This window comes from Geotrypetes seraphini, chromosome 16 (genome assembly GCF_902459505.1).
Source record: "Geotrypetes seraphini chromosome 16, aGeoSer1.1, whole genome shotgun sequence".
NCBI lineage: Eukaryota > Metazoa > Chordata > Amphibia > Gymnophiona > Dermophiidae > Geotrypetes > Geotrypetes seraphini.
In genome coordinates this window covers 48,397,792-48,413,998 of record NC_047099.1, presented here as the reverse complement: position 1 = coordinate 48,413,998, position 16,207 = coordinate 48,397,792, and the positions used below count along the sequence as shown (strand labels likewise).

Below are 16,207 nucleotides of genomic sequence, written 5' to 3'. Positions count from 1 at the left end.
AGCATCTGAATAAGAGGCACCCAAAGGACATTTGCCAATGCCTCTGTTCAAAGTAAAGGGCTGCCCTATCTGAACAACCAAGCTGTAAGCCAAAACAGACATTTTGCCAGGAGCCTTCCAGGGAGCAGATGTTCATTCATTCACAGAGCCAGTTGTGGAAGGATGTCTGTCTCGTAAGCTCTTTGGAGCAGGGACTGGTGTCTTACTCTTTGTAGAAATCCTTCTTAGCGGTCCGAAATGACGTCACGCTGCGGCATCACTTCCGCCGCGCTCCCTGTCTGGCCGGAAATGACGTAGCGCCGCGACGGCGTGAGTGGCCCGTCACGATGTGGATCACCCTGAAGACCCTCCGGCAGCAAACCTTCCGCCTGGAGTTGGAGCCCCACGAGACGGTGAGTCGCTCGGCTTCGAAAGCCGCCCCGGTGACGTCATCACCCGGCGTCGCCCTGGTCTCCCAGGAAGGCTCTCTAGTTCCTCGCGCCCGGTGGACTGCTGCGCGCATGCGCCCGGCTGCCTTCCAGCCTCTTAGGGCTGGTCCTAAGTGAGGAGGAGGCCAGGCTTTGCCACTCCACCACCGGCTCCCCCGGGGGCGAAGATGCCCCTTGAAGAACTCTGTGCCAAGGCTAAAGAAACTGTTCCCAGGTTTTCAAGCTATCCCTAATGAATATGCAGGAGAGAGATTTGCATACCTGTCACTTCCATTAGATGCAAATCTCTCTCCTGCATATTCATTAGGGATAGCTTGAAAACCAGGACAGGGATTGGGAACCACTGCTCCTAATGGACTATAATCAAAAGCAGACTTACTTTTTTGGATTCTGCATAGATCATTTTTTGCCATTGGGTAGTAAAAAAATTCTATCGCTGGGACGTTGCCTAAAGTTTTCAAGTCTCCTTATTGTTTCAAAAGTGGAGTGAGTCTCACAAGCAGATGCAGTCCCTGAGGTTCCAGCTTTCTTGAGTCCAAACAATGATTCTGTTCTGCTGTTTTGTGCTAAATACACAGCTTCTGCCCGGTTTGAGATTTGTGAAATTCAGGGAGAAGAATATTTCCAAGTTATTATTTTCCAATTATTGCGCTGGTAAAAAGAACTACTGTAAATTACATTCACTACAGTCTTGGGGAATTTTTTTCATGTTTTCTTATTAGGCTGATTGACATTGTGGGGAAAAAACAGGATGGCTCCCCCCCTAATACCTGTACCTTTACTCACTAGCCCTACTGGCATGGATATTGCAAAGTACTTACTCCCTCTGCCTTTTTACTGTTGCCTGGCTAGCGATTTTTACTATTCACAGTGACTCTCAGCGTTACATAACATCAGTTTGGCTTTATTATATACTTTTCAACATTTGTTGTGACATATGTTTTTTCCTTTTTCTACCATGGACCCCTGATGAAGGTTGTCCGAAACACGGACCATGTTGGGTCCCCTGTTTGGTAAAAAGGATTTAATATATAGTTTGGTTGTCACAATAAATTTTGCCTACATCGTTGTACATATCTGCAGTTTTGGCTTGTTTCTTACTGCTAGCCAACAGCCAAAGAGCAGGAATGTAAGAATTCCATACAAGTAATATGTATTTAAATTGGATGCATGTGTTTCATATGTGCATGCTTAACTGTAAAATATTAGTATTTGGAGTTAATATAATTTTGATTTATTGATTTGGTGTCTGACATGTATGTTTTTAAGTGTTACAGTTCTACCCTGATGAAACATGGCCATGATTTTTGGTTCAATAAAGACTTCATCCTTCATTAATTCCTAGATTTTTGCATCCTTGTTGGATTTCAGTAGGGCTATAGTTAGAGCATGATATATGGATTTAGGAAGTCCGTTCCAGATGCATAGTGCAGGAGGGATCAGAAACTGGAGTTGAAAGTAGAGGATAAGAGCACAGCTAAGTGATCAGAGGATCAAAATTCCTTAAGAGGGATTTAGGGGGAGACAAAAGGCAAAATACCGAAGAGATGCAGAATGAATGCACTTATAGGTTGTTAAGAAACGTTTGGTGTTCCTACCCAGTTTAATGTCTGCTGTTTTTCTAGGTACTTGTCTTGAAAGAGAAGATCGAGGCAGAAAAGGGTAAGGACCTGTTTCCAGTTTCTGGTCAGAAGCTGATCTATGCTGGGAAGATCCTGAATGATGCTGTTCCCATTACAGACTACAAGATCGATGAGAATAACTTTGTGGTGGTCATGGTGACAAAGGTACAATATGGGAGAGGGAGGGAGGGAGGGGCTTTCCTTCTGGAATCCAAATAAAAGTAAGAGTTTGCTTGTCAATTGGCTACTGGTCAGGGATGTGTTATCCCCATGTACGGGGGGGGGGGGGGCCAGATCGCCCTGGGCACGGTCTTCCTCAGGGCACTGGAACCTGTCCCACTGCCCCGTGCCCCTTCCCCGTACCTTTTTAACTTCGGCACAAGCTGTGACAAACTTGCTGCCTGCGTCAGCAGGAGGAAGTGACATCAGAGAGCTCCGAAGCCAACACGGGCAGCAAGTTTGTCACTGCACCGAAGTTAAAAAGGTTTGGGGAAGAGGGGCGCCGGTGACCCTCGCTACGCCACTGCCCTTGTAGACCAGAAACTGTTGGCATCTCTTCTGATGTTGCACTGTATTATGCACCAGAGATGTTTATTTACATTGGTTTCTACTGGTGTCCCTTTCTCCATTCGACTTCCCCCTTAAAGCATATGGTGAGGTGCTATTTACCAATTGGTTTCTGGGAAATGGGCACTGCTACAAATCTCTCTCTCTCTTTCTCCAACCCCAGGCTAAATCCTCACCCCCTCAGGCTGAGTGCACTGAGGCAGTATCTATGCCTGCCCTGCGGGACCCTGTTGAGTCAGCTGGTGTCAGTACAGTGTTCCCACAGCTGACAGAAACAACTGCCACGGCTTCACCTTCGCTTGCTCCCAGTGAGGAAATGACCCGGAACCCCGCTGAAGAGACTTTGTCCCCAGCACCTCAATCCACCACCTGGTAAGCACCAGCCAAGAGTATCTGCTGCACCTTTAAACCAGAACCAGCAGAATGGTGCCAAACCCATGACATAAGCAAGTACTTTTGAGCTTTTTTTTATCTGTGGCATGTGCATGGCGAGTGGGTGAATTTGATTTAGTGTGTTGTGGATAAAGCAATTTTCATAGATACTTTGTGTTTTGACATCCCTTTATTTTCTGATTCATTCATTTTCAGAATGGCTCTTAACCTCTCAGGTTAGGATTTCCTAAGCGTGACTTGATGACCCAAAGCTAGTGAAGTTTTCAGATTATCCACAATAAAGAGGCAGAAAATAAATGTGGACATATTGGAGATGCCAGTATATGATATACATAGTCATTGTGGAAATCTTAGAAACTGGACCAACCTTCTTTCACTAGAATGGATTTTGTGACGCTCTGGCTATAGCTTACAGAATGACACGGGGACAATTTTTTCCCCGTCCCCGCGGGATCTCATTTTCCATCCCGGCGAATTCTTTTCCAGTCCCTGCCCCATTCCCGCAAGCTCTGTCCTAATCTGCACAAGCCTCAAACACTTTAAAATCATAAGTGTTTGAGGGTTAAGGCAGAGCTTACAGGAATGAAACAGGGACAAATTTGTCCCTATGTCATTCTCTAATAGATTGCCATCCTGAGAGAAATCAGGTTGCCCTTCAAAGGGCAAGATCAGAAACAATGTTTTCATTGGGTTTTAAATCTCCTGCATTCCACCTGGAACTTCTAATAGTGCTTACGGTGAAGAATGTTATGATCTGCAGGGAATCCACTCCAGAAAGAGGGCTTAACATTCAGACTGGCAGAATGATAACTGAAGATGGACCGTGCTTTGGAATGAGCAAGCCTAGGGTTAAGAGTTGAGCCTTGAGCATCTATGGACAGATAGCTTGTGGGTGGCTGGCTGGCAAATTTGTCTGCTAGTGGTACATCTTGTTCAGTGCCCTCAAGGAGAAAGGAGGTACAGTATCTGTGCAGTATTTTTAGATTGCAGTGATGGCGTGTGCTTGTTCCTGGCACTCAGGGAGCCTCCTGTGTGTGATTGCCTCCAGGAAGGTGTGTACACACTTTCTCTCTTAATTTTTTCAGCTCTGTTACCCCTTCAGGTAGTGCCGTGTGGGAAGAGGATGCAGCCTCCAAGCTAGGTAGGTGCGTGTGCAAGAACATTTCTTGCCACTCGCCTATGTGCATGTATTCCCGCTTCCACGACCTGGGAAACGTGGCAACACGTGCCCTGGGTGCCTTCTGGTTAGGAACCAGATTCTCCTTCTTTTCTGTATCTCTTGTGATTGACTGGAAGCATCATGATTTTTAACTGAGTTGGGGCGGGGGGCAGGTGGTTGCTTCCTTTGCTATGTCAAAACTAGAAAAAATAATTGGCAACCAGGCAAGGAAATCTTACCTGAGTAAATGCATTTAAGGCATAGAGGGGATTATTAGTTACATCCCTAATCGCCTTATGCATTGGGATTGCACTTCCTTCTGGATTCACTTGACTCTTCCTTCCTTTTCCTCTATGACAGTAACAGCTTTTGAATTTTTAAACATTACAGCCACAAGGAGGGATGGGGGAGGCACAGGAGCAGGTTAGTTTGGCCAAGGGTATTTTCATTTTAATTGAGGGAGGAAATGGTTAGCAGGGTCTCTTTTTTCTTCACGCCTGTCTTTCAAGGGGTGCATGAGGGATGGCTTTTTTTTCCTGCTAATCCATCCCTTCCCTTGGCCCTGAGATTGGGGCGATGCTATCTTTGTGCAATTACTTAACATTTTTGTTGTTTGGGCAGTGACCGGGTCGGAGTATGAGACAATGGTGACGGAGATCATGTCGATGGGTTACGAGAGGCAGAAGGTGGTAGCTGCTCTGAGGGTGAGCTTTAATAACCCACATCGAGCTGTGGAGTACCTTCTCATGGTGAGTACTGAGAGCTGAGTCTGTCTCCGCAGTCCCTCAGCCAGTATTTCTCAATCTCCAGCAGGTGGTAGATGTGGTGAGCCTATGCAATTTTGGTTAGATTAATGGGTGTGGGGGGAGGATTCCTTAATTTAAAAAAACAAACAAACCAAACATCCAAATGAGAGGTTTTATTTAGATGATAGGTTTCATTATGCTCTACTCGGTCCTTTGCTGTCTGACAAGGGTTGAATCCCGAGGGAGTACATTGTTGCCCTGGGGGTGTTGAACTTGGGTGGTTGTCATCTTCCTCCTCTCCCTCTGGGGATTGGGAGCTGTAAGGGATGCTTTGTGTCGACCCTTCCTCTCAGGGAATATGCTTTGAATGCTGCAGAGGACAACTACAAGTTCATTGAGAGAAGAGTCCAAGCGAAAACCCAAAATTGCCATCTTTTTTTTTTTTTTTCCATTAACTCAGTTCCCAACACTTCAAAGCTCGCCTGAACATCATTGCTTACGAACATTCAATTGCAAACCCTGATCAGATATCCAAGCATTCACTTCATTTGTATAACCGTTCAAGTCCAACTCAGCCTTTTCATTGGAAAATATCCCCCACATACAACCTGTATTCCACGCCTAAACTATGAACTCTTTTTTTCCCAGAGTTGCCATGTAAATGCTAGTCTTTAAGTCTTAAGCTAAGTAGGTTGGTTTTTTTTTTTGCTAAATATATTAAATCTTACAAATGTTTGAAAAAGCTAAAGTAAGTGACGAGCTAACACATAAAGCTTACCACTGAAAGATTTTGAGCGTTAAGTGGTGACACTGAGGCCCTATAAGAAGCCTTCTATAATATTGCATGATTGGTATGGACTTGGGGTGTAATGGTGATGCTGTATGATTGATCTTAATACAAGTACACGAGGTCAAAAGTCATAACCATTTGAAGAACATAAATAATGTAACTTCTATCTATGGAAACCCCTGTTAAGGTAGAGAAACGGAAAGTTACATTACATTACATTAGGGACTTCTATTCCGCCTATACCTTGCAGTTCAAGGCGGATTACAAAAGAGCTAACTGGACATTTCCAGTGAAGTTACAACAGTTTTGGGTTTTTTTGGTTTTTTTTTTTGTTACAAGGGAGGAGAGGTACCTGGATTAATTCCGGAAGAACTTGCAAATTGCATATTAAATTGACTGTATTTTACTATGTGATATAACAAATAGATTAAGTCACTTAATCCCCCCCATTACAAGTACATTAGATAGATTGGGAGCCCACCAGGACAGACAGGGAAAAGTACCTGAATAAATTCATTCTGAGCCCCCTTGGGAGACCGGTATAGAAAATTGATTAAATGAATGAATGTTGTGCTTGATTTGATCTGTTGTCTTTTTTAAGTATTCTTGTGTATGATGGGAACCAAAGTGCAGCTTTACCATTAGGTGAATTCTTCCCTATGGCCAGGAAGTCTTGTATTTTCAAAGGAAAAGCTTTGCCTTTACTGATATTGGCTCTGATAGTCTGTTAACTCTCTAGGGTATCCCTGGGAGTCCTGAACAACAGAGCATTCCAGTGGAGGAGAACCAGCCAGTAGGACCCCAGGCTTCAGAGGGTGAGTTGCTTTTTTTTCTGTTGGGTGGGCAGGAAGTGTGGAGGAATAATTTGAGAAAGCAGAGATACATTGTGCATTTAGAAACACAATGGCAGACAAAGGCCAAATGGCCCATCCAGTCTGCCCATCCGTGGTAACCATTATCTCTTCCCCTCTCCAAGAGATCCCACATAGAGAATGACAAGGAGACACATTTCTCCCCATCCCCGCTGGAACTCATTTTCCCATCCCGTTCTGGTGAGTTTTTTTCCTGTCCCTGCCCCGTTCCTGCAAGCTCTGTCCTCATCTACTTAAGCCTCAAACACTTCAAAATCATAAGTGTCCGAGGCTTATGCGGTTAGGGCAGAGCTTACAGGAATGGGACAGGAACAGCAACAAAACTCACAGGGATGGGGAAATCTAGTTCCGACGGGGAAAAATTTGTCCCCGTGTAATTCTTTAATTCCACACCTTCTTGAATTCAGACACAGTCTCCGTCTCCATCACTTCCTCCGAGAGATTGTTTCAAGTTTTATTGAATTTGGTAAATCGCTTATTTCATACTAAGCGAGCAACAATTTAAAAAAAAAATGCTATACATAGTTTTAAAAGAGGTACAAAAAAAACTTCAGACAGACAATACAGACAAACTAGAAAAACAATGGGAAGGGGTAAAGTAGGTTAAAGTTACATAGTGCATTTCTCAGAGGAGAAGAAAGTGAAAATATGATAGAGGAAAAAACATTAGGATTGGGGGTTAAGAAAAATCGTATTGAGAGGTAGTTAGGAATAAAAAGAAAGAGGGATTGTTTAAAATGGTTGATTAAAAAAATTAAAAGTAATAATAAGTGAAACAGTTTTAAATATTAAAAGAAGTTTTGAAAAGGAAAGTTTTTAAGTTCGATTTAAATAGGTTCAGGTCTTTGATATCTCTAATATATAAAGGAAGGGCATTCCAAGTAAGGGGAGCCATGACTGAGAATATGTCATGACGTCTGGTTCCAATGATCTTTAGGGATGGTTCCATGCATCTACCACCCTTTCACACAATTCTGTGGAGATCAGCATGGATAGAGAAGCACATTTCTGATTTTCCACTAAACTATACTCCTGTTTACTATCAAATATGTCGTAATTCCCTCTTTCTTACTTCAATCTGACTCTATACCACTCTCTTAAAAACTATTAACGTTATTTTATAATGAAATGTAAACTGCATAGATGTTCCCACCAATGCGGTATATCAAGCATTAAATAAACTTGGAAAAATGTCTCTCTCTTTCTGCAGGTGAGAACCCTTCAGAGTTTTTGCAGGGACAGCCCCAGTTTCAGAACATGTGGCGGGTGATCCAGCAGAACCCAGCGCTGCTGCAACAGCTGGGTCAAGAGAATCCGCAGCTGCTACAGGTATGGGGAAGCTGGTTCTGTCAACATTTGCATAGTCATCGCGGTGCAAATTTATTAAAATTTAGTCTCAGCGGGGGGTATGGTTTAGAGCGCGCAAGATGGAAGCATAACCGCGGAGTTCCCTAAGCCCAGGCAACTAATTGAAAGGAAAGGATAATTTTTATTAAAAGTTACAGAAATCTTCGTTGGGAATGGCAGCAATGCGGCAGGGAAAGTCAGAAAAGCCGAGTACATCGGGTGTGACAGCGAAGAGATCAAAGTTTACACAGCTGACTCCGACGAATGTGCCAATACCGGCAGAAGATGAAGAAACATTTGAAAAGGCTAACATCATGTCAGAGTTGTTTAAAATCAAGCTTATGCTACAGGACAATGCAAATAAAATAACGGAGGTAAAGGAGGAAGTTGTAAGTCTAAAGCAGCAGATTCAGATTGAGAGCTAGAGAATGTCTTTGATGGAGGAAAGAGTCGAGCGGGTGGAAGTTATATTGCAAAAGTGTGAAACAGAAAGGCAATCTGTAGAGTTGCTTAAAAACCAACTTGTGGATATGGAGAACCGAGGAAAGAGGAAAAATATAAGAATTCTTGGCATGGCTGAAAATTTGGAAGGGGGAGATCCTATACAGTTTCTTGAGAATTTACTGCCTAAACTGTTACAGATAAACTCTAAGTGGCCGTTGGAAATAGAACGGGCACATAGAATCCCTTCAAAGCGCTCAGCAAACCAGGCTGGCACAAGACCCTTGATTTTCAAAGTTTTACGGTTTCAGCAAGCTTTGGAAATTCTAAAATTTTTCAAAAGCTAATCAAAATTTAAATTAGAAGGGGTCTAAATTGATGCTGGTTCCAGATTTTGCAAAGTCAACTGCAAATATAAGAAAGCAGTTTCTTCTGTTGAGACAGCAGTTGAAAGAGAAGAGGTTTACTTATGGCTTATATTATCCATCAACAATGAGAGTATCTAGCGGAAATAAATCTTTCTACTTTCAAGATCCTGTAAAACTAAAAGAGTTTTTATCACAAGAAGAACCAATGTCTACATGAAGGTAGAAAAGAAGAAAGAAAAGAATCACTTTTCAGATATAGCGGAAATAAATCTTTCTACTTTATATGAATATTAAATTCTAGGTCATGTATTAGATTAATAATTATTTTATTGATACTGATTTGGGGGGAAAATAGATTATAGTAATGAATTTGGGGAGTAAGATAAGTTTGATTGAGTTTTATTATAGTTTTTAGGGGAAACTTATATTCATTAAGAGTTTAGTTATTAATATACTGCAGATTTTAATTGTTATGTTTGATTGTAATTAACATATGAAATAGTTTTTAATGGGAAAGGGGTAAGTTATTTTATAGTTAGATTAAGTGGGGTGGTTATTGTTATTGGTAATTGGAAATGGGTGGGTATAATGATAAAGGAATTAATTATTTTTAAGGGTAAATAATTGTTTTTTATGAATATATTTATTAGATTCTTTATTTTCACATAATTCCTAAATTTATTTTTTATTTGGAAGATATTTATGTTTAGGTTAAGTAAATCAATGTGTATACAATAGATATTAATTAGAAGATTTGGAATTATCTTTTAAATTGAAGTAAGGTTTTATATATTTATGTGATGGTATCAATTTGTAATTTTATTATGAATTTCTTTAGGGTATGATAAAATGAAAAGAGGGATAAAGTTGCCTGGGGGGGTGTTAGGGTTTGCTAATCCAATGTGTGTTCTAGGATAGTCATTGTGTGTGGGGGGTTGGGGAGGGAGAGGGGGGGTGTTATATGTTTGGAGGTACAAGGAGGGAATAAATATTTTGTTTTGGGGAAGGTTGGGGTAGGGGGAAGGGGGGATTGGGAGGGTTAAAATGAGTTTGGGTTTTGGCTCATGGGTTTATTTTAAGGAAAATGGTGTTCACTATGGAATTTTATTCTTTTACATATTTGATTTTGAAGAATCTGTGTGGGTTGATTTTTCCTTTTGTTCACAGGTTCATAAATCTTTTTCTAGAATAGATTATATTTTTGTCTCAACTCAAATAGTTCATCAAGTGATTAAAGCTTCCATAGATTCAATCATTTTATCTGATCATGAGGGTATATGGATTGAATTTCAAATGGATCAACAGGAGTATAGTAGACCTGTTTGGAGATTTGATAATACATTGTTGGTGGATACAAAATTTCTTGTGATTTTAAAGCACAAATTAGTGAATTTTTTCACTTTAACTTATCAGTTGATAGTTCCATGGAAAATGTATGGGATGCTTTTAAAGTTACCATGAGAGGTTCTATTATTTCATATTCGGCTTATATTAGAAAACAATTTAATAAGCAATATTCTGAGTTGGAAAAAGAAATAAAAATATTGGAATCTAAATTGATTAATAAATGGGAGCATAATACTTTACAGGCTCTTTTAAAAGCAAAAGGTAAATATAATGAACTATCTTCAAAATTAATTAGGAAAGATTTCTTTTCCAAACAAACATTGTATTATGGAAATTCTAATAAGTCGGAAAGATTATTGGCAAATTATATCAAAGCAAAGAAAAGAAGGAGTAATATTATGGCAATTAAAGGAATTACACATAATCAGATTGAAAAGATATTAAGTCAATTTTTAGCTTTCTATAAAGACCTATATTCTTCTGATCCTTATTTAGATAGGGAAAAAGATGGTTTAGAATTTTTAAATTTAATTATTGATCCTAAAGTTCCTGCTCATATATCCCTAAAAGAATTAGAAACAGCGTTGAAGTCTCTTAGAGTTGGATCCGCTCCAGGTGGTGATGGTTTCACAGTAGAATTTTATAAAGCATTTAAAATTATTCTTTTACCTCATTTGTTAAATTTATATCAGTCACAACTTACTAATGGTTGTATTACAGGTACTATGGCTGAATCATTAACTATTGTTTTGCCTAAGCCAAATAGAGATCCTACTTTGGTTTCAAACTACAGGCCTATTTCTTTAATAAATGTGGATTGTAAACTTTTGGCTAAGATATTGGCTTTGCGCTTAACTAAGGCTCTCTCTTATATTATTGATATGCACCAAACTGGATTTATTGCTAAAAGACATTCATCTAACAACTCTAGATTAGCGTTTCATATGTTAAATTTAACCAAAAAAATGAATGATCCCGCTTTTTCTGTGTCTATGGATGTAGAGAAAGCTTTTGATAGGGTTGAATGGAAATTCATGTATCAAGCATTAGATTGGTTTGGTATAGGTCCTGGATTTATAAACGTTGTATAGCTCCCCTTATACAAGATTGAATATTAATAATAATTTATCTGAGAGGTTTAATTTGCAGAGGGGGGTGTTAGCCAAGGTTGTCCTCTATCTCCTTTGCTATTTGATGTTGTATTAGAACCCTTATTATTAGCCATTCAACAAGCGAGGGGGATACAGGGTATTCCTCATTCTGACTGCGAATATAAAGTTTCAGCTTATGCAGATGATATTCTGCTATATTTAAGAAATCCGGAAAATACCATTCCATGTTTGTTGGAATTGATTGATACTTTTGGGAAATTTTCAGGATACAAAATAAACTGGAGTAAGTCGGAAGTTCTTCCTTTGAACGTACATTGTTCTAAAGGATTGTTTGATTCTTTTCCATTCATTTGGAAAGAGGACGGATTAAAATATTTAGGTATTAAGATTAAAAATAATGTGGACGACACAGTTAAAGAGAGTTACAGAGTTGTGTGAGCAATGGAATCCTTTACACATTTCTTGGTGGGGGAGAGTTCAAACTATTAAAATGATGATATTACCTGTGGTTTGTTATCAAATTGTATGATACCAATTGCCTTAGTATCTCTTCAAAAACCAATTGAGGAGGGTGGGGTAAATTTTCCTAATTTTTATAGGTATCATCAAGCCTATATTTTACGTCAGGGTATGTATTAGATCCTCCCGGAACTCATGGAGAATGCCCCGGATTGGCTATATTTAGAATGGCGTCTCTTGTTTCCTTTAAACTTGGTTCATGTTCCTAGTATCACACTGCCTAGAATTTATAAGGAGAACAGAATTTTATCAGACACATGGAAAACATTGAGATATATTAGTAATTTAACACCTATTCCTATAAGTAAATCTACAAATCAGTCTTTATGGATTAACTCCAAGATTCAAATTGGCGGATCTAAAATCTTATGGAAAAACTGGATAATTGCAGGCATTCGAACTCTGAAGGATGTTATTTCAGATGGTAAACTGCTTGAATTTTCACAGTTGCAGCATAGATTTGGTCTTAATAAATCACAAAGTTTTAAATGGCTACAGCTGAAGCAGGCTATTCAGGTGGGGTTCCCTGAATGGAAAAATCTGAATAATCAATATAGTCTGGAGTTTCTTTGCTTCCAAGCAGATTTCCTGGGACATCAAGCCGCAGTGTGGTATAAATTACTTTCTGGATATTTGAATAAAAAAACAAAAAATGGTCTTAGGGACATTTGGAGCAATGAGATCAAGCAGCAAATTTCTGCATCTCAGTGGCCACGAATTTGGTCTTGGAGGATGAGATGTACAGTGTCCGCATCTATGAGACAAACTTGGTTTTTTTGTTGTTGCATAGAGTGTTTTGGACCCCTGTATGTTTGCAAAAATTAGATAGTTTAAGTCTAATAGATGCTGGCATTGTAATCTGGAAGCAGGGACATTGGACCATTTACTTTATTATTGTCCCTGTATTAAAATTTTTTGGAATTTAATCTGGACTCAAGTAAATTGTCTATTAGAAAACTATGTTGTATTATCTTATGATACTATTCTGTTTGGCATGTCTATGAGGGAAAAAAGTCAAATTTCATCCCATAATAACAAACTTTTACTAATAATGACAGGGGTTGCAATCCAGCATATTACTAATAATTGGAAAAATTATTCTAATCTTAAATATTCGTTTTGGTGGAATTCATTTTGTCATATTTATAAAATGGAAAGAGCAATTGCTTTACAGAAAGGAAACTATGATAATTTTAAGATCTGGGGGCCATTAGAAAGATATTGTAATGAGTAAACATTGTTTTCCTTTGTTTAGGTATATTTATTTTATTGGAGGGGGGTTAAGGGTGTATTATTTTATCTATTTGATTATGATATGGTCATTTGAAATATGTTAATTGATAGTAATGGAGGGTGGTTGGGTGGTAATTTTTATGTTTTAGGATTATTTGTGAATGATTTTCAAGTGTTATATGTTTGTTTTGTATTGGTATAATTTTTGTACACTTGTTGATAGATTTAAAATGAATAAAGAATTAAAAAAAAAAAAAATTAGTCTCAGCAAGGATATTATCTTCTAAGCAGAATGAAGTGGTGTCTCCCAATGTGGGTTTATTGCCACTTGTTTACATGCATGAATAGGTAGTAGTCACAGTCCTCCTACTGCGTGCATGCGAGCCGCTTCCCTTCTCCCGTACCTCTAATGTTCTTGGCATGAACAGCAACCCCCAAGCTGCTGATGTTCACGGTAGGGGGGGAAGGGAAGCAGCTCGTCCGTATGGCTGTGGGGGGCGGAGAGAACAGGTGCCTGCCCTCACCAAGATGGCGTCCAGGATGGACCCCCCCCCTCCTTGTTTTGTGAAGGCGTTGTGTGGTCTTATTGTCTGTACTCATTGCACTCTTAACCCTCCCTCCCCTTTATAGCAAATCAGCCATCAAGAACATTTGGTCCAGATGTTGAATGAGCCAGTGGGGGAGTCGGGTGAGGGAGCTGACATCGAGCAGGACCTGGGAGCAATCAGGGAAGAGTCGCCACAGATGAATTACATCCAGGTGACGCCGCAGGAGAAGGAAGCCATAGATAGGGTAAGGAACGGGGGTGTGAAAACTGCCTAAGAACATAAGAATTGCCGCTGCTGGGTCAGACCGGTGGTCCATCATGCCCAGCACCCTGAGACTAGCCCTACCTGCATCCATTCTGGTTAAGCAGGAACTTGTCTAACTTTGTCTTGAATCCCTGGAGGGCGTTTTCCCCTATAACAGCCTCCAGAAGAGCGTTCCAGTTTTCCACCACTCTGTGTTGAAGCACAGGCCCAACATCCTGTGTTGTAGGAAGTGGACAGACAGAGCAACACATTTCAGGGTAGCCTGCTCAATAACTTTTAAAGTACCTGTACGCTTTCTCTTTATTTTTCAGCTGAAGGCTTTGGGATTCCCAGAAGGCTTGGTCATCCAGGCATATTTCGCTTGTGAGAAGAATGAAAATCTAGCTGCTAATTTTCTCCTGAGCCAGAACTTAGATGAGGAATAACAGAAGTGAGATGAGGGGATAAGATGGTTTGTTGTTTTTTTTTTTTTTTTAAATATATACGTTTATATTTAAGAAGTGCATTGGTGTACTGGTCATAGACGCTACCTGAAAGGTCGAGCAGAACCAATTTAGCCCCTCTCCCTTCTAGTGGCCTAGGGGTTGCACATGCTACATCCACAGTGAAATTGGTTGAGGGGGGAGGAGGAGACCATTTTTCTTGGACCCTGTGTCTTTGTTCACCACTGCCAGCACTCAGTGCTGGGATTTTCTAATGAATTATGCTGGAAAGAAGTTTGAATATCTACTATCTCTCTGGGTAGTCTGAAAATGGTAGTCCAGGGGCGATCATACCAGACCTATGATGCTTGAAGTTCATATTAATTGTAAGCGTGGCTGGTGCCCCTTGCTCAAACTCATGACCAGGGAAGGTCCTGGAGCTAAACCGATTGCGTGTGGGCTTAGACCCCATGTTCAACTTACCAGCCTCCTGAATATTCTAGGGAGGAAATGCTCTGCTTGAATCCAAAGAGCTCATGAGAGCATTGCTTCTAGTACAGTGGGTTGCAAACTTTTAACTGCTGGCACACTAATCTTGGGGCTACGGCTGGAGGGCATCTGGAAATGCGCAGATATCTTCCAGCTTCCTATTACTGCCGGTTGGGGAAGGGGGTGTGTGCTGCAGAGGTGCAGGCGCCGTCGCAAGTGTCTTGTGTGTTTAGATTGTAAGCTCTTTCCAGGGACTTTAGTCTTCTTGTGATTCTGTACAGCGCTGCGTACATCTGGTAGCGCTCTAGAAATAATTAGTAGTAGAGAGTGGCACATCCTGTAAGCAGTTGCCCGGCACCTCTCCTCGCTGGCATCTCAGGGCAGTTTGCAGTTCACTGCTCTAGTAGATGTGCTGAGAAGGGGGCATTTTATTTTAAATTCAAACTCAAGTCTTAATACCTGGTGAAGGAGGCGACAGAGGTCAACCTGTTATGACCTGTCGGTTGGTGTGTAGTCTCTGTAGGTAGCGCTGAGACATGCTGGCATTGAGAGCTCTTTACCTGTTATCAAAAGCCAGAGAAACAATCCTGCTATAGCGCTCTAACCTTGGAGGTGACGCTATTAGCTGCTCCTAATTCTTGTTCTTCCCTGTTGGTCTCCTGGTTTATCTCCCATCCCCGAAGCTGGGACCTTGAGGGTGTGGATTGATGGGCAGACAGAGGGGGTACTGCCTTCAGGAAGATTTCAGAGGGATCCTGTGTGTTGTCCCTATAGGGCAAGGTTGAATCTGTCCACAATTTTTCTCATGGAATCACACTTGCTTATCACCATTTAGGGTCAGAATCTAGTCTAAATAGAGAGAGCTACTTTATGGAAATTAAGTGAATATGTTGAAATTTCTGATCCAAAGCTCTGGTAGTGGAGCAGCAGAGCCCTGAACAAAGGTGTGACATGAATAAAGTTTTAAAAAGACTTCCTGGAGCAGTGATTTATTTAGTCTCAATTTGTAATTCCAGTGTGTTCTTGCACTAGTACTTGAAATAGAGGCACACTTAATTCCACATCCAATTCCCCCCACCCTAAACAAAGCTTTTATGGTTTGGTTTATTTAAAACTCTCTGATCTGCCCAGTCTGACAAGCAGGTCTGGTTTGATGTACAATGAAAATTAAAGTGTGTGTTTGTGCTTGAAATTGTGGATGTAAATGTTTTGTACAGCACTTAGATTTAAGCGATTCACAAATTTTTAAAATAAATAAGTTTGAAGGCCACCTCCCTTCCTCGTCATTTGTGCAGTTATTCCATAGGCAAAATGGTAAACAGGGAATTAGGGTTGCCTTTTTCCCTGGTGTCAAGAGACACCCCCCCTCCAAGTTACAGATGCATATCTTCACTTTTCATAGTAACATAGTAGATGACGGCAGATAAAGACCCGAATGGTCCATCCAGTCTGCCCAACCTGATTCAATTTAAATTTTTTAATTTTTTCTTCTTAGCTATTTCTGGGCGAGAATCCAAAGCTTTACCCGGTACTGTGCTTG

General features: G+C 40.5%; 1 protein-coding gene across 1 annotated transcript; it reads left to right on the top strand.

Annotated features, from left to right (window-relative positions):
- The first annotated feature begins 263 nt into the window (after positions 1 to 263).
- RAD23A (RAD23 homolog A, nucleotide excision repair protein) lies at positions 264 to 15,942 on the top strand. Its single transcript, XM_033924690.1, has 9 exons — positions 264 to 392; positions 2,054 to 2,215; positions 2,781 to 2,989; positions 4,096 to 4,151; positions 4,791 to 4,918; positions 6,445 to 6,520; positions 7,788 to 7,906; positions 13,575 to 13,736; positions 14,068 to 15,942. The coding sequence occupies exons 1-9, from the start codon at positions 327 to 329 to the stop codon at positions 14,179 to 14,181; spliced, it is 1,092 nt and encodes a 363-aa protein (XP_033780581.1). The 5' UTR covers positions 264 to 326; the 3' UTR covers positions 14,182 to 15,942.
- The last annotated feature ends 265 nt before the right edge of the window (positions 15,943 to 16,207 follow it).